The following is a 27,563-nucleotide window of genomic DNA, read 5'->3' on the forward strand; positions in this document are numbered from 1 at the left end:
GAGAGCCAGCCCCTGGTAGTGAGTTTTATTCCAGACCCAGAATGTATCCCAGGGCCATAGTATTGGGGATCTCACCAGACTCTATCTGACCAGTAATTCTGGTCATTATTAAGTTTTTGGATTTTGTTCCATGTTTTTCCTCCCACTCTATCCAGGATCTCCAGCTTTGATCCTTTCCTGAGTGGTTGGCATTGGTAGCTGGGCACCATCTAGTTCTTCTGGTCTCGAGGGCCGTCATGTCCTTGGGATGATTGCTTCCAAATGCCCTTGTTTTATTTATTAATTTATTTCTGCACTCTTCTTCACTTCCTACAATAGGAGACCATTAGGTGCATCTTAGATGGCCACTTGAAAGCTTTTAAAACCCCAGTCACTACTCACCAATGTAGGAGGAAGAACAAGGCTTTTATGTATTTTGTTGGGATAGTTGAGTTGGTGTCCCCCAGTACTATGGTCCTGAGACAGTAGATCCGTTGGATCTCTCTCCCATGGTGTGTGGGTGTCTGTGAGGGATTACTCTATGTCTGTCTTCTATTGTTTCTGTGGGGATTGCAGGTACTTGTATGTATCACTGATATCTGTGCAACGCTAAGATAATTTCTTAAGCCTCTCTGAAGTCCTTTTTGGTGTATGCTCATCATATGTTACCCACAGGCTTAGCAGTGCTACAGGTAGAAATTTACATTGAGGTTTACCACTCTGAGCCGTCATTAATCATCTTTCTGTGTAACTTTTTCTATTGTGATGATGATGCCTTCATTTCAAAAAGAGACATTAGGGAATAATTTCTTCCTCCTATGGCTGTTCTCTTAGAGTTTTTGTAATGGCTCCTTCCCTTTCCTATTGCCATTATCTATCAAGAGCATTTAGAATATGTTCACAGGTGAAAGAGAAGAATTAAGGGAGACCATGTGAGAGCCAAGCTACCTATTCACTTCCTAACAGAGGATAGTGTTGTTTTCATCCAAAAACCAAACCCATTGCCATCGAGTCTATTCCAACTCATAGCAACCTTTTAGGACAGACTAGAACTGCCCCATTGGGTTTCCAAGGCTGTAAATCTTTATGGAAGCCAACTGCCTCATCTTTCTCCTGTGGGGCAGCTGGTAGATTCAAACCACCAACCTTTTGTCTAGCAGCCAAATACTTTAACCACTATACCACCATAGGCCCTTGTTGCCCTCATCAGGAATTATTAAATATTCTAGGAGGGTGGACAAATGTTTATTGGTAGCCAAGTTAAGAAACTTAATTCTTCCTAATGCTATGTTAGGTATTGTACAGAAAGAAACACATTGTGTTTTCTACCTTCTACACATTTGTCAGAATCTAAGAATATACTGACAAGCTACCAGAATAATAACATTAACCTGATGGAAATTGAATTTATATCATCAAGGCCATTTATGTGTAATAACTAAAATTAACAGATTCCATCCTCTTTTTTCTTTATAGGCTTTCTGTATTCTACTACACCAGGAGCGGATATGTGCTTTGCTCGACAACATAACACTTCTGACAATAACAATCAGTGTTTGCTAGGATCCAATGGGAATATTTTGCTACACCTCAATCCTCAGAAACCAGGGGCTATTGATAACCAGCCATTAGTAACTCAAGAACCAGTAAAGGTAAATAATTTGACATCTAACTTAAAATCATTCTTGTTCAATTTCCAAATAATTTTATTCTAGAAGTTTTAGCACATAGCAAACAGTTAGTGATCCATTTAATTAATCAGTTATAGACTGAAATATCTTTGCTTGGTACATTTCTATGAGAATATTTTATGAATGGGTATGTGTATAGAAGTAGTTTAGTGATCCTTGGAAATACTACAATTTCAAATGAGTATAGAGACTTTTTTCCAAAATAATTTTTTTATTGTTTGAAAGAAATCTGTAAAAAGCAATCTTAATACACCATCTCCTCACTTATTGACTATCTTGTTATCTGACATTTTGCAGTTGTGACAATAGTAAAAAATCTAATACTGACTATTTTTTGCATTAACAACATATAGCTGGCATAATGAACAGCAAAGTGTGAGACAAGAGTAACACTGGATGTGATGGTTAAGGTTATGTGTCAACTTGGCTAGGCCGTGATTCGCAGTCATTTGCAGTTGTGTATTGATATAGTCATTACCCGTTTTTGTATAACACTGATTTTCACATGAAACGCTGCTTTTTCCAGATGATTTCCCATAAGTTCCCTGTCTTAAATAGTTTACTTTCAAAGTCAAAAATGAAAATCTCTTTTAGAAAATTAATTTTTTTCCACCAGTGTGAAACTGGTTAGTGACATATGCATTTGCTCTCCCGTTTCTATAGGTTTTGTCAAAACATGAGAAACTGCCTAATATTAAAACTTAGTATTTGCATTGCTGTCTTTTTAAGGCTACATCATTAACACTAGAAGGAGGACGATTAAAACGAACTCCACAGCTAATCCACGGAAGAGATTATGAAATGGTCCCAGAACCTGTGTGGAGAGCACTTTATCATTGGTATGGTGCAAACCTGGCCCTACCTAGACCTGTAAGTATAGCCAATAATACTTCTTCCTATTCCTCAGTTACTTACAGAGCAGTCATTAATGGGATCTTCTGTTACTTTTCCACATAAATTTCACTATCTACAGGTCATATCTTACCTTATGATAGAAAGTAGTCAGTACTATTCAAACTGTTTTAGGTTCCTTCACATTTGTTCAGAAGCAGCCCTGGTGGCACAGTGGTTAAAGTACTCAGCTGCAAACCAAAAGGTCAGTGGTTCAAACCTATCAGCTGCTTGGCAAGAGAAAACCCTATGGGGCAGTTCTGTTCAGCCTTATAGCATTGCTATGAGTTGGAATTGACTCGACAGCATTGGGTCAGATTTGTTCATTTGTTCATTCACTAACTTTCATTGAGAACTGTATTAGGTACCAGCTATACACTGATATGCCTATGGAAGTGGGTGAGCAAGATGGTGTGGAGAAAATAGTCACTGGCCTAAAGTGCAGGAATTATGAGGCTGGGCTGTTAAATGAGTCGTCCACATAAACACAGATGCGACGTGGGATAATGAAGGACTTAGGCTGGTGAGAAATCCCAAGAGCCAGTGCCAAAAAGTTCAGTGAATGTGAAAGAGTGGTGCAGAGATTACTATGGCTTTTTGTGGTTTGTCTTTTTGAAGGAGGTATGAATAAAAGATTACAACATATGACAACAGGAATGATGATTGTTGGCATAATTAGGATGAGTCATTTAGAGTCAAATGCCCTAAAATGATGTGGACTTGGAGTACTTACCTAATACTAGAATATTAGTAAGTTAACTCTACAGAATCATTTGTTGTGCTAATACAGTAAACAGCAAGACTCGTTACCCTCCACCCTTATTTTACACTGTCAATGCAGTGAAATACCTTTTAACAACGCATTATAACAAAACAAGTTTGGTATATCAAAGAAGTACTCTCCTCTCCATGAAATATTCTAGCTGTAAGTTTCTTACACCAGGAAGGTTTTGCATAGATGAGATATGGTAAATTAGGTAACTTCCAAAAAGTAAAAGTCTAATACAAAGACTTAGTGTGTAATTTTTATATTGATTTTGAATTAGTAATTATGCTTATTTAAAAATTATGCCTAAGTAGAAATTAAGAACTTAGGGTATATTTGTTGCTTCCGAAATTTTCCTACAAATGCATACATAAATGCGTGCTTATATATGTAAATCATAATTTATTAACCATTTCTCAATTGTAGTTTGCTGATAAAATCACTCGTTATCTTGGAAAGCAGAGTACATAGTATTATAAAAATTACTTCATTATTAGTTTGGATTCTGCCAGAAGTATGTTGTCATGTAGTCCAAGAGCTACAAGTGCTAATTTATTAATCTTCTCCAAAATCACACTTCCACTTCTCGTCTGTCAGTTTGTCATACTGTGGTGGCTTGCATGTTACTGTGAGGCTGGAGAATATGCTACCAGTATTTCAAATGCCAGCAGAGTCAACCATCGTGAACAGGTTTCAGTGGACCTTCTAGACTAAGACAGACTGAGAAGAAGAATGAGGCCATCTACCTCTGAAAAGTCTGACCACTAAACACCTTGTGAATAGCAGTGAAACACTGTCTGCAACCTTACTGGAAAACTTTATGAAGCACAGTGAAACAGTGTCTGATAGAGTGCTGGAAGATGAGTCCCTCAGGTTGGGAGGCACTCAGAGTGTGGCAGAGGAAGAGCTGTCTCCTCACAATAGAGTCAGCATAATGGCGTGGAGGGGAGTACAGCTTTGGGAGCTTCATTCGCTTATGAGGCATGACTCAAAATGGGAAGAAACAGCTGCACACATCCATTAATAATCAGGACATGGAATGTGCAAAGTATGACTCTAGGAAAATTGGAAGTTATCAAAAATAAATGGGATCCATAAAGATCATTATCTTAGGCATTAGTGAGCTGAAATGGTGGTATTGGCTATTTTGAATCAGACAGCCATATAATCTACTATGTCAGGAATGATAAACTGAAGAGGAATGGCATTGCATTCATCGTCAAAGAGAACATTGCAAGATCTATCCTGAAGTAAAATGCTGTCAGTGATAGGATAATATACATACACCTACAAGGAAACCAGTTAATGCTATTATTCAAATTTATGCACCAACCACTAAGCCAAAGATGAAGAAATTAAAGATTTTTACCAACTTCTGCAGTCTGAAATCCACCAAACATGCATTCAAAATGTATTGATTATTACTGGTGATTGGGATGCAAAAGTTGGAAATGAAGAAGAATCGTTGGTAGTTGGAAAATACAGCCTTGGTGATAGAAATGATGCTGAAGATTGTATGATAGCATTTTGCAAGACTAATGACTTACTCATTACAAATAACTTTTTTCAACAACATAAATGAAGGCTATACACAAGAATCATATTGATTACATCTGTGGAAAGAGGCAATGGAGAAGCTCAATATGAGTCAGAACAAGGCCAGCAGCTGACTGTGGAGTATGCAAGTTCAAGTTGAAGCTGAAGAAAATTAAAACAAGTCCATGAGAGTCAAAATACTACCTTGGATATATCCCACCTGAATTTAGAGACCATCTGAAGTATAGATTTGATGCATTGAACACCAGTGACCAAAGACCAGATGAGTTATGGGATGACATCATACATGAAGAAAGCAAACAATCATTATAAAGACAAGAAGGGAAGAAGAGACCACAATGGATGTCAGAAGATACTCTGAAACTTGCTCTTGAAAGTAGAGTAGCTAAAGCAAAGAGAAGAAATGCTGAAATAAAAGAATTGAACAGAAGATTTCAAAAGGTGGCTCAAGAAAACAAAGCAAAGTACTATAATGAAATGTGCAAAGACTTGGAATTGGAAAACCAAAAAAGGGAAGAACATGCACAGCATTCCTCAGGCTGAAAGAGCTAAAAAAATTCAAGCCTTAGGTTGCAATATTGAAGGATTCTAGCTTGCTGAATGTGAAGATGATGAGGATTAAAGACTATAGTTTGCAGTATGGATTACACCTCAACATAAAGAAAATGAAAATCCCCACAACTGGACTAATAAGTAACATCATGATAAATGGAGAAAAGATTGAAGTTGTGAAGGATTTCATATTACTTGGATCCACAATCAACACTCGTGGCAGTAGCAGTCAAGAAATCAGACGTCCTATTGCATTGGGCAGATCTTCTGTAAGGGACCTCTTTTAAAGTGTTAAAGAGCAAAGATGTCACCTTGAAGACTAAGGTGTGCCTAACCCAAGTCATGGTGTTTTCAATTGCCTCATATGCTTGTGAAATCTGAATAAGGCAGACCAAAGAAGAGTTGATGCCTTTGAATTGTAGTGTTGGCAAAAAATGTTTAGAATACCATGGACTGCCAGAAGAATGAACAAATCTGTCCTGGAGGAAGTATAGTCGGAATGCTCCTTGGGAGCGAGAATGGCAGACTTTGTCTTACCTTCTTTGGTCATGTTGTCAGAAGGTACTGTTTCCTAGAGAAGGATATCATGCTTGGTAAAGTAGAGGGTCAACAAAAAAAGGGAAGACCCTCAATGAGATGGATTGACACAGTGACTGCAACGACGGGCTCAAGCATAACAAGGATTGTGAGGATGGCACAGGACACGGCAGTGTTTCATTTTGTTGTACATAGAGTCACTGTGACTCAGAACTGACTGGATGGCATCTAAAAACAACAAAAGCACACTTTACTTGGAACCATAAGAAATTACAGTTGGTTTTGCAGCTGTCAGTGCCCATCTAGGAGAGATGGATAGGTTTTGTTACTTCCAGTGATCTTAGAGAAGAATGTCAGGGAGAGCTGCTTTTACTGCTTAACATTTAAATAGATGATAAACCACCCAAGTAGAGGCTTTCAAGTGCCATAGCATATTGGAATGTGCAGAATACTTTTAACAGGTTTGTGACATTTTTTGTTTCTTTGTTTCTTTACTGCCTCATTTTGATACTAGGAACTGTTCTCTTGCAGAAAATATTGTTTACTAGAGCAAAGGGAAATGAAGTAAATCTCTGATCACTTGAGATCAGATTGTGTAGGATTTTGTCTTAAAGAGTTTTAGCACTGCTATTTTATTGGAATTCTATATTGATACTATGCTGTTTTTAAAACTTGTAAAGCATAATTTGGTAATGAAATGTCTCCCTTTGTCTGGGCTGGCATGCAGGTTATTGGGGGAGCAGGAGAGGTTTGAGGGAAATCCTGTTCCAACAATGTAAACCCCAGTGTTGCACATCCAATTAAGTTGTTTAATAAGTCTTTATTATATAGACTTATATATGTATGTATGTATTGAACTAGTTATACAAGTAAAACATCCTTAAGTGCTCACTGCTATTGAATCGATTCGACTCAAAGGGACCACTCCTTGGGTTTCTGAGGTGGTATCTCTATGAAAGTAGATTGCCCAGTCTTCCTTCCGAGGAGTGGCTGGTGGGTTTGACAGTCAAATGCGTTAAGCACTATGCCATCAGAGCTCCCAAGTAAAACATATACAGTAAAATTTTTTTTAAATAGTAAATTTTTATCTGGAAACATGTTTATCCTCACTACTAACATAAGAAATAAAAATTTAAGTAAACTTATATATTGTTGTTGTTGTTGTTGTTGTATGCCGTCGAGTCGGACCCAACTCATAGCAACCCCTCCTTGGGTTTCCAAGGCAGTATCACTACAGAGGCACTACACTACCAGAGCTCCTAAACTTATATATACTCTTCTTTATATGTATTAAAGAAACAAGGATGTTGTTAATGTTTTTATATGAGGTTCATTGGTAAGGTTTTATAAAAGTAGTACACTCATACATTACTGGGAATATTATAAATTGCTACACTTTGGGTAGAAATACATCATAAATACTTTGATACTTTTTGACTTATAATTCTAGTCCTAGGAATTCATCCTCAAAAAGCTAGTCATCTATATACACGTGAAATCATAACAGTGAAAAGAGTTATGATTTGAGGATAGTAGAATTATAATGTTTAAGAATTTTTCCTTAATGTTGATGTTACTCACTTCTGAATGAAAGAAGAGAAAATGACCACAAGTTCTAATCTTGGAAGATGTACCCTCATCAGGAGCAGCCTGAGAGTAATGAACTCATTGAACATTTTAATTTAAAGATAAATCTCGAAAGTTTAAAACAATGGAAGTTTTTTGTTGTTGTTTTTTTAAAGTGATAACTTTTTATCTTTTAAAACATCAGGTGATCAGAAATAGCAAGACGGACATCCCAGAAATGGAATTATTTCCTCGCTATCTCCTTTTCCTGAGACAGCAGCCTGCCAGTAGGACACAGCAGTCTAACATCTGGGTGAATATGGGTATGATGAGCCTGAGAATGTTTCCTCAGCACTTACCAAGAGGTAACTTAAGAATGCAGCAAGAATACCATACATTGCCTTAAAAAAAAGCTAAAAAGGTGAAAACCACCTTGCTCAAAGTCTGGTGCCACTGTACTAATACAATACCTGTTCCCATCTGCTTTCAAGCAGAATTGGTAAATCGCTGATGGGGCTTAGATCTATGGTCATGCGCAAGACTGGCTGGGAAAGAGGCAAGAGCAAACTCAGAGGGTTGTTTCCTTTTTTAGTTTGCAAACATGCAGAGGTGATAGAAAAGGACTCTACATACTTTATTCCTTTGAGGCAAGCCGTTGTTAATTGTCTGCTAGACCTAAGTTGTAGTTGGCTAGTCATTAGCTGGTCTTTTCAACTCCACTGAAGCTGGTAAGAAGTAATTCCTTTGAATGAAATAAATCATTCAAACCCTAGTTAAAATCAGTCATTGTGCCTGTGGCCTCCTGTTTACCTTTAGATTGATAAATAACTGTATAATGACAGCAAAGGTTTTGATATCACACAAATTATGCTATTGATCAGTGTGTTAATGCCTATTCAGGTGGTAGTGGTGAAGGGATGCTGTGCTTCAGTCCAAAAGATAGATGTCAGTTTTGCGGGGGTTTTTAGTTTGTTTTGCAAAATAATGCGTTTCTCATCTCGGTGAAAGGAGGCTTTATAAGAGGTAGACAATACAGATCAAAGAGTATATTTTTTAAAATGAAAGTGTCACATTAAGCCTATCAAGTATCGTATAATTTAATTAAGTTCCCATTTTACTGTAAAACATGCAAAAAGCCTCCCTTTAATTTCTCTATAAGGTTAATGTTATTCTTAGGCAGGACTTGCTCTGTGTTTTTGCCTTGTAAGTATTTGAAATTTTCTTCAGAAGTAAATAAATAATGAGTTCAAGTAAATAAATAAACACAAAGTCTCGGAGACTTTGTGTTAACAATGCCAGTATATTATTATAATTTAATATAACAGATTGCCAACCCTATTAGTCCCACCTCTCCTTTGAAATTGGGTAGAGGTAGTTTCATATCTTCCTTAGGTTATAATCAGGTACTATATAAAGATTCTTTCAGCTGTTGTTTGGTGAGAATTATAGCAAACCAGTGCCCCCTTCCTGATAAAACTTAGTCTTTGGAGAAAATGTCCAAAAAAAAGGAATAGTAACATTACATCAGTGAAATAGACTCTGTGTCAAATATTCTTAATTTAATTTTCCATTAAATAAAAATGTTAGCCTTACTTTCATGGCTTCCATAGCATGTCTTTTTCAATTCTCTTTGAAAGATAACATGAGAGGCAAGATGTGTTGTTGCGCTTTTAGTAAGTATTCTTTGTAACTCTTGTGCTGATCCTAGATTTTTGCTGCTTCTCTAAATTCCACTAGATTTGTTGGTGCGGTTTGAAAGCACAAAATTATATATAATAAGTGGCTGCCTGCTTAATGAGCTGTGCTATAAAAATTGTCTAGAACTCAAATACGTTTTCTTATGTGGCTTAGGACAGTAGATTGACATGGATGCTACACTTGCAGATGCTTCTGAATCCTAGAACTGTGCCAAATTTGTTCTTAATTTGAAATTTTATTCCTTACTAATTAGTTGTGAAATCAATCATTAATCATTTTGAAGTTTATAAAAATATGCTTTCTTGCTGTAATCTTATAACTAATCCTCTGATTGATAATTGGAGAAATTTGCTCTTTGGTTTTCTTTTGGGAATTATCCTTTGCTTGCTGATAGTAAAAGATTTGCTTTGCTATGTATTTAAATATTGATTATGGTTTGAATTTGTTCTGCCATAATACTATGTTCATCTTTCTCATTATTCCGTTTATTTCAGCTGTTTACTCTAAGACTTTTTTTAATCCTTTTGAAGTGGCAGATACACAAACCTTGCCATAGTTATAATGACTTAAATGTAGCCTTTTCCACAGAAAAGGCTGCAGAAGTCATTGTTCCATGTATGATTTTCCAGCCTTAAATGAGGGAATTCTTTTTGGACATTCTTAAAAAAGCAGGTGATGCCAATACTTTTTCTCCTTGTTTGATAGGTGAAAGCTCACTAAAAGCATGTTTAATGGGAGGAAAAAAGCTAACATGACCATTGAATGTGTGGGAAACTACCTGGGATTTATAATTGTACACTATCAATATGTTAAATTTGTATTTTTTATTTGGGTTGCTTTAAAAAAAAAAAAAGGTATCTCCCGCAGGCAGAGATGACCATTTTAACCTACAGCTTTTGTCTAGATTTTTGGCTGAATGCTTAACCAAGGTTTAGGAAGGTTTTTTGTTTGTTTCGTGATTCTCTTTTATTTCCATATTTTCTTGTCGTTTCTTCTCCTTCCTTTTTTTAATTATCTAATTATTAGATTTGATATAATCTTTCTTCCCTTTTTACTCTTTGTTCCCATACTACCACTCTTTGGGTTTCTACCTTGAACCCTGTTTTGGTTAGCTAGTACTGTTAAAACAGAAATACAGATGGTTGGCTTTACCAAACAGAAATTTATTTCTTCACAGCTTAGGAGGTTAGAAGTCAGAATTCAGAGTACTGGCTCAAGGGGAAGGTTTTCTCACTGTGTCAGCTCTGGGGGAAAGTCCTTGTTTCTTAAGCTTCTGCTTCCTAGTTCCTTGGAGATCTCCATGTGTCTTGACATTTATTTTACCCCATCTCTCTCTCTGCTCACTTGTTTAATCTCAGGCTCCATTCTTCTGCCCTTTGGGCATGGCTGCCCTACCCCACAGCTTTGGGAAGTGTCCCCATTGCTCTGGCACACACTAATGGAAGCCATTTGGCAAAGATCTGACTCTTTGAAACCTAGGAGGTTACAGCCCCACCGTTTGAGATCCAGGAGACCATGGCCCTGCCCTTTGAAACCAAGAAGGCCCTGCCTCCCATGCTTCTTCTAACAGTTCTGCTCATCTCCAGGCTGCTCCAGGGATGGTCCTTTTCTTTTCTTGGAAACAACAGATATAACTCTTTTGGCCCATTTCCTGTCTGTAGACTTCCAAGATGTAGACAATGTTCTTTCTTTCCTTCTTTCTCTGTCCCCTTCAGTCTAAGGTGATAAGTTTTGTGCTGTAGTAGTTGGTTAGATCCATAAGTTACAGGCTTAATGTTTTTAACAAAAGATATTGTAGCCACATTCTTGGTAAAAATTCTAAGACACATATCCTTAGTTTGTACAACAAAAATTTCCAGGTCTTTAAGTTCTATTTTCATTTTGCACTGTGTATTTTTAAGACAATCTCTTTTCTCTTGTATTTTACTATAAGTGGCAAGGAGAAACCACACAGCCTCTTTAAGATCTTGCTTAGAAATCTCCTCAGCCAGACATCCAAGTTCATCACTCACAAGTTCTACCTTCCAAAAACATTTGAACTTAATTGAGACATGTTCTTTGCCAGTGCATAAAAAGAATCACCCTTCCAATCACATATTCACCATTTTGTTTTAAATCCTCATCAGAAGCACATTTAGTGCTCACATTTCTGGCAGCATTCTGTTACTGGCACCATATGTATTCTTTAAGACAATAGAGACTTTATTCTCTGCTATTCATAAGGTTTTCTCTGGTCAATTCTTTGAGAAGTGAATGGCCTCTTCCTTCTTCCAAATCTGTCTCAATCTGAAGCTCCGCTGAAAGTTGCACCATGTGCAACTCTGCTGGCATTTGAAACACCAGTGGCACAGCCTCCAGCCTCACAGCAACACTCAAGCCACCACAGTATGACAAACTGACAGAAAAGTTCATCTCCCTTAGCTGTTCTAAACCTCTCCATCCTCCTCTTACTTACATCCAGTGGCTGGCGGTCCTGGCTTCCCCACCTTGGGTGGTGGCTCTCTCCCTCCCCTTACCTGGATCTGGCAGCCTCATACGCATGTGAGAGATGGACAAAGAATAAGGAAGACCAAAGAAGGATCGATGCTTTTGAGTTGTGGTGCTGGCAAAGAATACTGAAAGTACCATGGACTGATAAAGGAACTAACAAATCTGTCCTGGAAGAAGTGCAGCTGGAATGCTCCTTGGAAGCGAGAATGGCTAGACTTTGTCTCACCTCCTTGGGTCATGTTGTGAGAAAGATATCATGCTTGGTAAGGTGCAGGGTTGACAAAAGAGGGGAAGGTCCTCAACGAGATGGATTGACACAGTGGCTGCAACCATGGGCTCATGTATAGCAAGGATTGTGGAGCCTGCGCGTGACTAGGTAGTGTTTCATTCTACTGTGCATGGGGTTGCAATGAGCTGGAGACAACTCGACAGCACCTAATAACAACTAACAGAGACTTTATAGCTCACCTCACTTCCTTCTGAGCCCTCACCAGTATCACCTTTGACATCTGTCATTCTACAATAATTTCTTCCAGGCAATCTAGGCTTTTATTGTTAGGTACCTTAAAATCTTCCAGACTCTGTTACCCAATTCCATAACTGCTTCCACATTTTAGGTATCTCTTAGAGTAGTATCCTATTCTACTGGTACCAAATTCTGTCTTAGTGATCTAATGCAACTATAACACAAATACCAAAAGTGGATGCCTGTAACAAACAAAGTTAGTTATTTTCTTATAGTTTAGGAGACTTAGAAGGTAGAGGTCAGAGCACCAGTGTAGGGAAAGGTTTTCTCACTCTGCAGGAACGTCCTTCTCTCTTCAGTTTCTGCTTCCTAGTTCCTTGGAGACATCCATGTTTCTTGCATCTGTCTTGCCCCATCGCTCTTGCTCTCTCTACTTGGTTGTGTAATCTCATTTATATCTCAAAAGAGATTGACTCAAGAGACACTCTATACTTTCCTGCCTCAAAAACATGACAAAGACAACCTATTCCCAAAGGAGATTATAACCACAAGCATAGAGTTTAAGATTTAGAGCACATGTTTTGGGGGAGACGTAATTCAGTGCATAACAAACCCTTCAGTAATTCAAGGTCATTTCTGTTGTCATCTTACTGGGCAGGCAGGTCATATGATTTTTTCCTCTCATAATCTTTAAATAGGTCAAATTTTTTTGTCATAGGAAGCTTCTTAGGTTCATGTTAAAGCTCTGCTTGGCCATCTAAAGTCTATACCTGCTTAGAATTAGAAGTAAAGTTTCCTTTCTTGTTTTAATTGTATCAATGTGCCAGGTAATTGGGCCATTTAATAAGTGAGAGTGATGGGATTAGTGATCGGAGGCAGTTTATTTCAAGAAAGTAGATCAAATAAATCCAGTTATCTAACTGGAATTCAAATCCAGTCCCATTTTTATCTTCTCTATTCACACTGAGTTTTATTTCATTTTGCTCTTGAATGTGACCCAAGTGTGGACAACCAAATACCAATGCCAGTAATTGATTTTTACCAACATGTACTCACTCTTCTTGGGATCCAAATATCGCTAGTTATTTGATGCCTTTGGGTTTTTGTGAAGGAGATCTGGTGGCCTAGTGGTTAAAACATTTGGCTGCTAACCAAAAGGTTGGCAGTTCAAACCCACCAGCCACTCATGGAAGCAAGATGAAGCAGTCTCCTTCTGTAAAGATTTACAGCCTTGGGAACCCTATGGAACAGTTCTACTCTGTCGTATAGGGTTGCTGTGAATCAGAATCGTCTTGATGACGGTGCGTGGATTTTTGCTTTTTGTTGCTCTTCCTTCTAAGAACCTTGGGCCTCCTGACTTCATTTAAAAGCTTTATGATACTCTTAATTTATGCAATTATTAAACCTGTAATTCTCATTTCTCATAATTTCATAAAATAATATGGTCTTCATTTCTGAAATGGGTGTATTATTTTTTTTACATCTGCCCTTTTCCTTACTGTGATTACTGTGACCATAGGGAATGTACCTTCTCCGAATGCACCTTTAAAGCGGGTGTTAGCCTATACAGGCTGTTTTAGTCGAATGCAGACCATCAAGGAAATTCATGAATATCTATCTCAGAGACTGCGCATCAAAGAGGAAGATATGCGCCTATGGTTATACAACAGTGAGGTAAGCAGCATCTCAGTGTCGTGCTGAGCCCTGATCAGGTTAAAACCATGTTTCATGAGTGTGCGGTTTTTGTCTACCTTAATTAGGCTAAAAATCATGTCTGGGATCCCAATGAAAACTTTCATTTCTAGTTTACTGTATATGTATATATAGATATTTGTCACCCAAGATCCACAATAATAGTTGATCATCAAGGACAATAATACAGTCTTATAAAGATTATTGTTAAACTCTAAAGTAACAGCAAATATCTTTTCCTTTCTTTTTTAATAAATAGATTTTTTTGGATTTATTTTTAGGTAATTTATGCCCATATTAAAAAATTCACGGAATTAAAAAATACATAGTGAAAAGTTCCTCCCTCCTAACCTCTGACCTCTGTCTTCTATTCTCTTCAAAGGCAATGCTATTAAATTGCTAATATATATTATTCCTAATATATTTAATATAAGTTATATTCTTAAATTGATTATACTCTTAAATCAATCATAAGATTTTAACCAGTTCTTTCTTTCATAGTGCCTTCCTTCTTATATTTTCCGTTTCCTTTAGTCACCATTGATAGGCAGTATAGTGTAAGAGTTAAGACCATAGCTCCTGCAGCCACACTGCCAGAGTTCAAATCCTGACCCTGCTATTTGGTAGCTGTATAACCAAGGGCAAGTCATTAATTTAACTTCTATGTGCCTCAGTTTCTTCATAGGGGAAATAATAATTTCTACTTTAGCATAGTTGTGAGTATTAAATATATTTTATAAACATGTTAGACAAAACGAATATAAACCAAAATATGTCATTCTACTACATGACATTCTGAATTCCTAGTAAGTGATGAAGTTGTATTCAGTACCTTTACTGAATTTCATACTGGAGAGTAGAGAAAATTTCTTTTCTGCAAGGTCTTCATAAAATCTATTTCTCATTAAATTTTGATTTGATACATGACTAATTCTATTCAACTTTTGGTTTCGGATCTTAGAGTATATATCTGTGAAGTATACATTGTCTTCCCTTATTTTGCCATTGAAATTACAAGTATTTCTGAATTGTAATATGCCAGATTTCTGAGACATGAGTTGCGTATCGCAAAGAAGATTTTATCATTCATTTTTATTTCCTTATTTGTTTCAAGTTAACTCACCAAATTAACATAAACATTTCCCCCTCTTTACAGAATTACCTTACTCTTCTGGATGATGAGGATCATAGGTTGGAATATTTGAAAATACAGGATGAGCAGCATTTGGTAATTGAAGGTACAAATTGGAAGCATGAATTATATTAGATTATCTTTGCCACTCTTACACTGAGTTTTATTTCATTTTATTCTTGAATATCACTCAACTTTGGGCAACCAGATACTAATGCCAATTACTGATATTGACCAACATCAGTAATCAAGGCAACTATTATTTGGTCATCATGTTCCTGATATTAAAGAAGTCCCATTGAACCCTTGAGTAGTCCTATATGCTATTTAGATTGCCTTTAAAAGGACAATTTAGTGTTGTTGTTTTTTAAGCATATATCTCAATAATACTTTCATAGCCTTAAGATTTTTTTTATATCATGAATAACATTTTATCTAAAAAACCTTCCTATGTTCATTAGTTGACAAGGGTAGAGAACAGTGAGTAGAAAGAAATTAATTCACTTACACATTTTTAAATTTTCATGCTGCCTCTGAGTTTAAGGAGACCATCTTGCTTACAAAGTTAGTGGCACAGGCTTTTGTTAGTCGTCAGCACTGGCACTCACCAACAGATCTACTTGTATCTTTACTCATAGCTGTACACAGTGGTACTCATGTCATTGAAAACTCAAAAGTATGTCTTTTCACATCAAGATTCATGGAAACATTGATAATTGCCTTTGTATTAAGATGAATAGATTATTCTGACAGTTGCCACCATTTAAGAAAGAATTGTAATATTTCTAATGTTTTAAATTTAAGAAATTCCATTATTTCTGTGCTCTAATAATATCTAATAAGGGTTGAGTATAATTTTACTTCAAGTAGGTAATCGAAGGAATAGCTTATTAATTCTAATCAAGTAATTGTACAATCCTCAGTATACAGAGTAGGAATGGTATCAGAGCCAGTTGCTAAAATTACCATTGTTTTCAGTTTTTGATTTAGAAGTAAAAACTCTTTTTTTTTTTTTTTTAACAGAAGCAATTGAGTAAGGGTGAATTGGGTGGATAGGAAATTAATACATTCCAATCTCTGTCTCTCTAGTTCGCAACAAAGATATGAGCTGGCCTGAGGAGATGTCCTTTATAGCAAACAGTAGTAAAATAGATAGGCACAAGGGTAAGTCTCTAGTGTATTATATTTTAAAGAGATGATTTAAATTTATCCTGTTTTGTTTTATATTTTCTTCTCTCAACTACTGAAGTGTTAACAACTTTTGGTTTTTTCATTTAAAAGTAATTAGGCCCCTTCATTTTTTTCTTTTCTTGAAGCGGAACTTGATATGGGTAAACCTGGAAATTTGAATCATTCATTTATAAAATTTCTTTTTAACCCTGTAATTGGGTAATTTATATATATTTTTAAAGATGTAATACTAGGAGAGAATTGTTTGAATCCTAAAAAATATTTTAGCAGTTAAAGCAGTAATTACTGCTTCAAGATACAGATGCTCAAGGATTATCATGGTTGCCAAAAGACACTCCACGGAAAGCCTTCTCTACTTTAGCATTGAAAGACCTGGTAGAGAAAGATTAGCCCCATTTAGTTAATTAAAATAGTTACAGAAATCATCGCATTGAATACAGGTGCCGTTCTGTGGTGTATTACTACAGCTAGCCTTCAGTTCTCATGTTATTTGTTCCAGTTCCCACAGAAAAGGGAGCCACAGGTCTGAGTAACCTGGGAAACACATGCTTCATGAACTCAAGCATCCAATGTGTTAGCAACACGCAGCCACTGACACAGTATTTTATCTCAGGGAGACATCTTTATGAACTCAACAGGTAATCTTTCTCAAGCCATTGTCCTCTTACCATTCTTTGACTTTGATATGAACCCAGCATCACCTAAGTCTCCTCTTTTTTTCACCCTGGGGGAAAAAATCATATCCTATTTTCTTACCCTATTTACTTTGAAATAAGGGCCAAGGGATTCTTTATTGTTTTAAAAATGAAAGATATTTTGATGTGAGAAAATAGATGTTAGGCATTTCTCTGCCTAACATGATTGTGATTTATGAAAATCTTTGACAACAAATTTTCCTCTCAAACTTTAGGACAAATCCCATTGGTATGAAGGGGCATATGGCTAAATGCTATGGGGATTTAGTACAGGAACTTTGGAGTGGAACTCAGAAGAATGTTGCTCCATTAAAGCTTCGGGTAAGAAGATTAAAATTGTATAAAAGTATTTAATTTCTAAACAGTTGTCCAAGTAATCACTTTTCTCTACATGATTTGTATACTTAGTTTTTTTCGTTTTAGTTTAATAAATGGTTTTGGATCCTTCGCTACTCATAGACCAGAATCAAATATTTTTGCTTGTTCAGATATGTGGAATATACTGCTGTAGGTGTAAAGCCTAGGAAGAAATTAAAGGCACTGTCTAAATTTGAGGTGTCATTCATTGTGCCAGTTTATCAAATATCTTAATTGTGTACATTGTGAACCTTGCTTTGTTAGTGCTTCACTGTTAGCAATATTCTGACTCCAAGCTGAGCCTTGGAGTTTAGTTAATTACCTCCTCAAAATTTTCAGTGTAACTAAGATAATGAGTTCTGTAATGGACACAAGTGTTAACACTGATATCATATGTGGTAGATTTTAGTAAAGTTGAGATTATTTTTACTAAAAAGTTCTGTAATGGACACAAGTGTTACACTGATATCATATGTGGTAGATTTTAGTAAAGTTGAGACTATTTTTACTAAAAACAAGGCAAAAGGTTTTTAAGTTAAAATTTAATAACTGTAGTGGCTAACAATTCACCTACTTACCACTTGGTAGGTACTGTTCTAATTACTTTTATGTATATTAACTTACTTATTCCTCTAAATAACCCTATAATGTAAAGCAATGTTACTATCCCTATTTTGTAGCTCAGGAAATTAAGGAACAAAGCAGTTACGTAGCAAGGCCAAGGTCACAAGCTAGTAAGCAAGTCCTCCGGTTAAACACTGGGCCACTCTGCCTCCAATAATAAAGTTAGAATGCAAAAAATCAGATATGTCAACTCTGAAAGAAAAGATTACATAGAACAGGGAATCTTTAAATGGGAGCAAATGCTATTTTGATATTTCTGTCTAAATATTTGCATACCCAAAGAAATCCATTTCCTTATATAATACTGAACTGGGACCACTTAGTATTGGCCAAAATATTTTTTTTGTCATTTTGAGATTAAGATTAGAAAGATTTCATGATTATCCAAAATATATTTACTGAAATGAAAACAGACTAAATACTATTACTGTTGTCTTTCTTTAAATGTGTCTGCTTGAATTATGGAGCATGTTCATTCTAAATTTTATGGGTTAGAGAATAATGCCTTTGATTCCTCATGTTTATAGTGGACAATAGCAAAATACGCTCCCAGGTTTAATGGGTTCCAGCAACAAGATTCCCAAGAACTTCTGGCTTTTCTTTTGGATGGCCTTCATGAAGATCTTAACCGAGTCCATGAGAAACCATACGTGGAACTGAAGGATAGTGATGGCCGACCAGACTGGGAAGTAGCTGCAGAGGTTTGTCTTTCAGTGTTTTGAGTTTCTACTGTAAGTGATAGATTAATTTTTCGACCACAAGTAAGTGTAGCAACTTTCTTGTGATCAGAATTTTACTGTGAAAACAGAGGAATTTATATTCCCTAGTCTCATTCTTAACAGTATTGCAAAAACAGAAGCACCTTTAATAAAAATAGAAAATGTTGCCATTTCACATTGTAAACTTTATGGGAGGGGATGCAAGAATAATTATACAGTGTAACTTCCAGAGTGCCCATAACTGCTAAAGTAATTCCTATAGGGGCCTATAGACACTTTTCTTCTGATTTTTAATGATCAAAGAACTTTAATACTCATGGTTGTTACCATAGTAAGAGCAAACTGAAAATAGGGTTTTGTTTTCAAATTTAATATTTGCTAGATTGAACAGAAACAGTCATGGGGATGCTGCAGGACCAGCATTATTTTGTTCCATTGGGCCTGGGGGTCACAATAAGTCAGGGGTGACTCAGAGACAGCTACCAAGAATAGTAGATTGAGCAGAAAGAATCACATTCTATTTAGTAGCTGGTTTTTTCTAATATCTCGGTCAACAATACATTTTAAATATCTGAATTTTAAATTTGTAGGCAGAAAACCTTGCTACTTTAAATAAAGATTGTATTCTTGACATTTAATCAAATTTATTTAATCAGGTTCTTTGAATTTGTGTAGGCATGCTTGTGGTTTGAATTTTGGCGGGGGGGGAATTCTCTAATCTTTTTCCTTGCTAGGCCTGGGACAACCATCTGAGAAGGAACAGATCAATTGTTGTGGATTTGTTCCACGGGCAGCTAAGATCCCAAGTCAAATGCAAGACATGTGGGCATATAAGTGTTCGATTTGACCCTTTCAATTTTTTGTCTTTGCCACTACCAATGGACAGTTATATGCACTTAGAAATAACAGGTGGGTCACAAAGTTCTGAAAAATTATTTGACTCTGTTGTCTTTTACCTTGTTCAAGCAGCTTGAGTTAATAAATGTAGTCATCTGTTTACAGTGAGTTCTCATAAACATCAGTAGTCTACATGTTATAATCCAGCACTCTAGTTTCAAGCATGAGTTGAGGCTTGAAAGACTTGGAATACTCAAGCCTCTGCTGAGAAAAATGGGGAATCCAGGACTCAACCAAAGAGAACTGCTAATTTACTATGACCTAACTTTCCTTTTCCACAATACAGAGAACATAGGGAACAATCAAGCTTTACTGTCTGAGAAGGAAACTCTAACTCCAGATATAAACATATGTTTCAATGTCTTTGAGGTTTTAGAACATGGACCCATTTTTACATCCATTGATTCCTTTTTTGGTTTCAAACATGCCAGAAACTTCCTATAAAAAAACCTCTGCAAAATCATGGTCATTAAGGGAATGCAATCAAAACCACAATGAGTTACCACTTAACACTCACTAGGTTGGTTATAATCCAAAAACAAAAACTAAGTATTAGAGAGGATAGGGAGAAATTGTCCATTGTTTGTGAGAACATAAAATGATGGAGCCACAGTGGAAAACAGCTTGACAGTTCCTCAAAAAAGTAAAGCTATAGTAATTATAGTAATATAATATAATTATTGGTTCTTGCTCAAGGACTGATGGTATTACAGGAAGAAGTCCAAGATGCACTGAAGTCATTGGCAAAAAAACAAGGCTCCAGGAATTGATGGAATACCAGTGAATGGGTGCAATGTTGGAAGTGCTTATTATGTATGCCAAGAAATTTGCAAGACAGCTACCTGGTCATCCTACTCAAAGAGATCCATATTTGTGCCCATTCCAAAGAAAGGTGGTCCAACAGAATGCATATATTATCAAACAATATCATTGATATCCCATAGAAGTAAAATTTTGCTGAAGATAATTCACAAACATTGCAGCAGTACATCAAACTGCCAGAAATTCAAACCAGATTCAAAAGAGGATGTGGAACAAGGGATATCATTACTGATGTCAGATGGTTCTTGGCAGAAAGCAGAGAATACCAGAAAAATGTTTACCTGTGTTTTATTGACTCTACAAAGACATTGAACGGTGTGGATCATAACAAATTATGGATAACATTGTGAAAAATAGGAATTCCAGAACACTTAATTATGCTCATGAGAAAACTATACATAGACTAAGAGGCAGTTGTTTGAACAAAGGAATACTGTATGGTTTAAAAATCAAGAAAGGAGTGTATCCGGGTTATATCCTTTTACCGTACTTACTCAATCTGTATGCTGAGCTCATAATCTGAGAAGCTGCACTATATGAAGTATGCAGCATCAGGATTGAAAAAAGAAGGCTCATTAGCAGCCTGCCACAGGCAGAGGACACAACCCTACTTGCTGAAAGTGAAGAGGACTTGAAGCACTTACTGATGAAGATCAAAGACTACAATCTTCAGTATGCATTACCCCTCAACATAAAGAAAGCAGAACTCCTCACAACAGGATCAATAAGCAGCAGCATGATAAATGGAAAATAGATTGAAGTTGTCAAAGATTTCATTTTATTTGTATCCACAGTCACTGCTCAGGAAGCAGCAGTCAAGAAATCAAATGACGTACTGCACTGGGAAAAACTGCTGCTAAAGTCTTCTTTAAACTGTTAAAGAGCAAAGGTGTCACTTTGAAGACTAAGGTGTACCTGACCTAAGCCATGGTATTTTCAGCTGCCTCGTATGCATGCAAAAGCTGGACAGTGAATAAAGAAGATTGAAGAATTGATGTCTTTGAATTTTAGTGTTGGTGAAGAATATTAAATATACCATGGACTGCCAGAAGAACAAACAAACCTGTCTTGGATGAAATACAGCCAGAATGCTCCTAAGAAGCAAGGATCGTGAGACTTCACTTCTCATACTTTGATAGTGTTGTCCCTGGAGAAAAATATCATTCTGGGTAAAGTAGATGGTTATCAAAGAAGAGAAAGACCCCCAATGAGATGGATTGACACAATGGCTACAACAGTGGGCTCAAGCATAGCAATGATTGTGAGAATATCACAGGACGAGGCTGAGTTTTGTTCTGTTGTACATAGGATCACTGAGTCAGAACTGACACAAAGGCACCTAACAACAACATAATTACCATATGTCCCAGCAATTCTACTCCCAGGCATACATCCAAGAAACATGAAAACATGGACATGTAAACTTGCATACAAATATTTATAGCAACCAAAGGTGGAAACAGCCCAAATGTGTATCAGCAAATGAATGGATAAACAAATTGTGGTATATATGGAATACTATTCTGCCATAAAAAAAGAATGAAAGCCTCATGCCTCATGTATGTGTCATCTGCCTGTAGCATGCTACAACTTGGGTAGATCTTGAAAATATGCCAAGTGAAAAAGCCAGATACAGAAGGTCACATATTCTGTGATTGCTTTTATACAAAATATCCAGAATTGGCAAATTCATATAGGCAGAGAGCAGATCAGTGGTTGCCATGAACTAGGAGGCGGAGGTAGTGAGGAGTGATTACTTAATGAGCAGCAGGTGTTTTTTTTCTGAGGTTGAAGAAGAAGTTTTGAAACGAGAAAGAGGTGTTGGTTGCATAACATTATGAATTAAGGATTATTGAATTTATAGTTTAAAATGGTTCATTGAACTTCACCTTAAGTTTAAAAAAAAAAAAAAAAAAACCTTGCCAAGTCATTCACATATCTGTATCAGATTGAACATGAAAAAAAATACTGATTTCACTCAATAGTATCTGTAAATACCACCTGTTACAGCATTTTATGTGTAAAATTAAAATTCTAGGAGAAATGTTTGCTATTTGCAAGTCTGATGTATCTGCATACAGTGCAAAGCTCTCTGTGAAGCCTGCATTTTACTAATAGAAACTCTTTCTCTTCACAGTTATTAAGTTAGATGGTACTACCCCTGTACGATATGGACTAAGATTGAATATGGATGAAAAGTACACAGGTTTAAAAAAACAATTGAGTGATCTCTGTGGACTTAAATCAGAACAAATCCTTCTTGCAGAAGTACATAGTTCAAACATAAAGGTAATATTGACTATTTGTCTAGGAAACCCATAATTCTGTCTTTCAAAGATCATAGTTTTCTCAATTCTTAAAATATTAAAATTACTTTACGTGACAAAGGGAGATAATAAAATACAATAAAAACTGAACCAAAAAAAAAAACAAGTTTTCAAACTCAAGACATTTAAAAGGGTTATGTACTAGAATAAAGGTGTAATAGTGATGGTGGTATTTTGTTGTTTTTAATTTTTATTGTGATTTGGGCTAAAGTTTACAGAGCAAATTCATTTTCCATACAGTAGTTCATACACATTTTGTCTCATGACATTGACTGCAATTCCCCACAGTGCAACAGCTCTCTTCCCACTTCCTTTCGATAGTTACCTTTTCCCTGTGTCCTTCCCTTCCATACTCCCCCACCCCCTGAGCTGTCTCCCTGTACAAACACCGCACTTCTGTCTCCCATGACTGATCACTCCAAGGAGTGTATGATGGTGGTATTTTGAAAAAAGTGAAATATGTAAGCCCATGGCTGCCTATATGGAGTAATCTAGTTGCATCACTCTGGTATAAATTTCCCCCCGAGACTGTTGGTGCTTCACTTGAGGCCTTTCTGTATCATGAATATAATAGAATCCTTTCTCTTTTAAGGTATTCTGGTTGTTATGAATGTGTGCTTTGAGTATAATCTTAATAAATATATATGCTACCCTAAGTTGAGCTCCTACTACTGGTATCATTTATATTTATCTTTGGGGTTCCTGAACAAACTCCCACCTCATTGCTATTTTCTTTATATGAAATACAATGGCAAGGTCGCTCTGAGGATTTTAGGGTTAAATGCTTGAAGAAGTCAAAAGTTAAAAACTCAATTATATACATCTTTCCTATGGAGAGAGAGATGAGATGATGGTTTGTTTGATTTTTTTTTTTTTTTTTTTGAAGGGGGGATCATTAAGATTCTTTTTTAGTTATTTAGCCATTCATCTTCCACTATTTAGGAAAAATTATTCACTTATTTTGCTTGTTTTACTGAGAAGCTAAGACATTTGCTTCAAATATATCAGAGGTGATTTTCTATTTTATCTGAAACATTTCCATTTCATTTGGCTTCTTTTTTCATAGAACTTCCCTCAGGACAACCAAAAAGTACGACTGTCAGTGAGTGGCTTTCTATGTGCATTTGAGGTTCCCATCCCTGGATCTCCCATTTCAGCTTCTAGTCCAATACAGACAGGTAAGATAGAACCAAAACTGCTTCTCAAAATCTCAGTTTTAAAAATTGGTCTGAGAGTTGTCATAGTTGTTATATTTGTTTGTCTGAGGATATTAGAGCAAAAGAATTTTTGAGCTAGAAGGAAACCTTAGTGATCATTTGGTTCAAGTTTTTCATTGTATAGATGAGGAACCTAAAATCCAAAAAACCTAAGTGACTGTAAGATAGTTAATTGTTAGGTAATCTACACTGGAATTCAGACCTATTTTGACTCTTTTGTCTAAAACTAACATGGCAACAGATGAAATGAGAGAAACATACTATCAGAAAACATAAGCTAAACAGGAATTTTTTTATCTAATACTGCATGTGATTTGATATGGTAATTCAATGAGACTTTCAGCTATAACGTGCTTTCTCCATTCCTCTTTATACTGATGATAATCAAGTTTATTCCCCAACTATAAAGGACTTCATAGAGAATGCATCTCTGGCTAGTGAACCCTCTCAAATTCTTTAGAGGTTCCTCTCATTGGCACTTAGTAAGTAGTACTAATAGTGGGTTTAATGATTTAGTTCCTTTTTGTTTAGAGGAGCACTATCCAATAGAACTTCCTGCAGTGATGGAAAACTCTGTAATCTGTACTGTGCAGTATGTTAGCCACTACTAAATGAGCTATTGAGAACTTGAAACATGGCCAGTGGGACTGAGGAAATAATTTTTAATTTAGTTTTAATATAAAAAAGCATCTGGATCAAAGCTACCATCTTGTGTAGAGCAGATTTAGAGGAATGGAAGAAATGCCAAAAACAAAACAAGTAGTAGAACACTTAGTGTGCCACATGATGCTGATACAGGTTTTTGCAAAAATCTACTTGCAGATACTCTAGCTTTGTTACATATTCTGTGTGAGTTGAAATTAAAATCTTCTAATCAACCTAGAATTATTATTTGAGCTATAATTTCTGACTGCCCTGTGTTTAAAGGGACTGTATACTATGGTTTGGATCCCCAGGATACTTGAGAAAAGAGCCAAAGTAAAGGTACAAGTGCTTATGGTACTGTACTTACCTTTGAATTTATAGATTTCTCCTCTTCCCCATCTACAAATGGAGTGTTCACCCTAACCACTAATGGAGACTTGCCCCGACCAATATTCATCCCCAATGGAATGCCAAACACTGTTGTGCCATGTGGAACTGAGAAGAACTTCACAAATGGAATGGTGAATGGTCATATGCCAGCTCTTCCTGACAACCCCTTTACAGGCTACATCATTGCAGTACACCGAAAAATGGTTAGTTAAATATTAGCCAAGTTACTCTTGGTCTTGGCAGTCTCATATGTGAGGCATAGTCATTTTCTGTCTTTACAACATCTTCATTGAATTTTAAGTTTGCATATGGTAATGTAAGTGATTCCAGCTGGGATTTAGTATCACATATGACAGCCTGTGTATGAAATGACGTTCCTCACTCGTTGAGTTGTAGCAGGATAGCTGGTACATCAGAGTGCTACTTTCTTTAAGAAGTTTGTGTCTCCTGTACATTCGTGTAAGGAGCCCTGTTGGTCCAGCAGTACAACTGCAAGATGTTTGTGTAGAAATCTGCTTTTTCTCTGCCATATAAGCGTGGAATTCCTCTGGAAGAGGCAGTTATTTTTTTTGAGGACACAAAAATGTTCTTGGGCAACACAAGCTGTGCTCTCTTGGTAGACTAATATTTGACTATTGCATTAAAGTCATTTAATGATTTACTGATTCTTTGATGAAAACAAAGGAAGATATGAAAAACTGATCAGTGGATAACTGTTAAGGAGATAGTCATATATAATGGCAATTTGGTAGAGTAGAAACAGCACTAAACTAGGAATTGAGCAGCCAGTGTTTCAGTTCTAATTCAGCCAGTAGAACTGTTTAAGCCTGATTTTCCTGATTTTATACAACGAGGGGATAGGGCTGCTAGATAATTTTAAAGAGCATTTGTCATCCCTACCTCTGCTCACCTTCTGGTGGCTCCAGGCGTTCCAAGGCTTGAGGCTGCACAAGTCCAGTTCCATCTGTACATGGTCTTTTCTTTTTCCTCTACCTTTCTCTCATAAGCACACTTCTTATTGGATTTAGGGTCTACCTGGATAATCCAGGATGATCTCATCTTGAGATCCTTAAATAAAATGCATCTGCAAAGACTCTTTTTCCAAATAAGGTCACATTCACAGGTTTCAGGGGTTATGATATGGACGTAACTTTTGGAGGACAACCATCCAACCTACTACGGATACTGTTCATCACAGTAATCATAATATCAAAAAATCAAGCATCTAGGAATAAACAAATGACACATGAGAAATCTATATAGAAAACAATAAAATAATATTGATAGAATTTAAAGAAGTCTAAAATATTTTAAAAAATAGATTATGTTCATAGATTAAAAGACTTCTTTTTTTTTTTTTTTTTGAACTTTTGTGTTCATTTTATTGTATTGGTCAAAAGAGGGTGAAGACAGCATACCCTTTTGAAGACTCAGTATTTTAGAGATACCAGTTCTCCACAAATTAATCTACAGATTCAGTATATGGTCCCAGTAAATATGTCAACTGTGTTTATGCATGGGTGTGTGTGCGTGGGTGTAACTTGATAAGCTGATCTTACTATGTGAAAGTACAAAGCACTGAGAATAATCAAGACACTCTTGAATCAAGGCGTGAAGCACTGATCTGCTATATATCAAGACTTATCTTACAAAGCTATGATAACTTAGGACAATAGATATTGATGGAATAAAATAAAGAACATAGAAACAAGTATGAACACTTGATTTATAACAAAGATGGTGTTGCAGAACAGTGAAAGAAAGATATTTTTCTCAGTAAATGGTGCTGAAACAATGGGATATCAATAGGAAATTTTACACCTACCCGTCACTATACAAAAATCAAGCACAGGTGGATTGTAGAACTAAATATGAAAAGTAACACAATAAAACAGCCCCTGTTGTTGTTGTTATGTGCCATCGAGTCAGACCCGACTCATAGTGACCCCTCCTTGGGTTTCCGAGGCAGTATCACTATGGAAGTAGATTGCCCCATCTTCCTTCCAAGGAGTGGCTGGTGGGTTTGAACTGCCAGCCTTCTGGTTAGCAGCCCCTAGAAGATAATAAAGATGAATATATTTATGACCTCAGTGAAAGGAAAGATTAAAGTTGGACATAGAAAGCACTAACTAATAAAAGATTGATGATAAGTTGGACTTTATTAAAATTGAGAACTTTATTAACATCAAAAGACAACCTTAACTGGTGGAACTGTAAAATAGTGCAAACACTACGGAAAATGGTATGACACTTCCTTAAAAATTGGAAATAGAAATACCGTTTGATCCAGTAATCCTACTTGTAGGTATATATCCTAAAGAAGTAACAGCCATGACACAAATAGATGCACACACACTTGTGTTCATCGCCACACTGTTCGCAGTAGCAAAGAGATGGAAACAACCTAAGTGCCCATCAACAACAACAACAAGAAAAATGGATAACCAAACTATGATACATACACGCAATAGAATGCAATATTAAAGAATAATGAAAAATCCATGAAACACCCCATAACATGGATGAACTTTGAGGACATTACACTGAGTGAAATAAGTCAGTGATAGAAGGACAAGTATTGTATGAGTCCACTATTATAAAAAGTCACGGAAGCTTTATACACAGAAGGAAACTTTCTTTGTTGGTTACCAAGGATGGGGGG

The 27,563-nt window shown here is 36.3% G+C and overlaps 1 protein-coding gene across 1 annotated transcript in view; it reads left to right on the top strand.

The window, feature by feature from the left end:
* The window catches only part of USP32 (ubiquitin specific peptidase 32), a 237,571-nt gene that overhangs the window by 179,976 nt on the left and 30,032 nt on the right, over positions 1–27,563 (top strand). The window contains exons 15-27 of the mRNA XM_042781920.1: positions 1,456–1,631; positions 2,400–2,540; positions 7,745–7,904; positions 13,713–13,867; positions 15,042–15,123; positions 16,107–16,181; positions 16,708–16,846; positions 17,119–17,224; positions 18,412–18,585; positions 19,338–19,512; positions 22,460–22,611; positions 23,716–23,827; positions 24,893–25,104. Of these exons, the coding sequence (XP_042637854.1) occupies positions 1,456–1,631; positions 2,400–2,540; positions 7,745–7,904; positions 13,713–13,867; positions 15,042–15,123; positions 16,107–16,181; positions 16,708–16,846; positions 17,119–17,224; positions 18,412–18,585; positions 19,338–19,512; positions 22,460–22,611; positions 23,716–23,827; positions 24,893–25,104 (1,859 nt within the window). The remainder of the gene's footprint in view (positions 1–1,455; positions 1,632–2,399; positions 2,541–7,744; positions 7,905–13,712; positions 13,868–15,041; positions 15,124–16,106; positions 16,182–16,707; positions 16,847–17,118; positions 17,225–18,411; positions 18,586–19,337; positions 19,513–22,459; positions 22,612–23,715; positions 23,828–24,892; positions 25,105–27,563) is intronic.

The sequence above is a fragment of the Orycteropus afer genome, unplaced genomic scaffold (assembly GCF_000298275.1).
Source record: "Orycteropus afer afer isolate SDZICR_OR568_19922 unplaced genomic scaffold, OryAfe1.0 scaffold00196, whole genome shotgun sequence".
Taxonomy (NCBI): Eukaryota; Metazoa; Chordata; class Mammalia; order Tubulidentata; family Orycteropodidae; genus Orycteropus; species Orycteropus afer.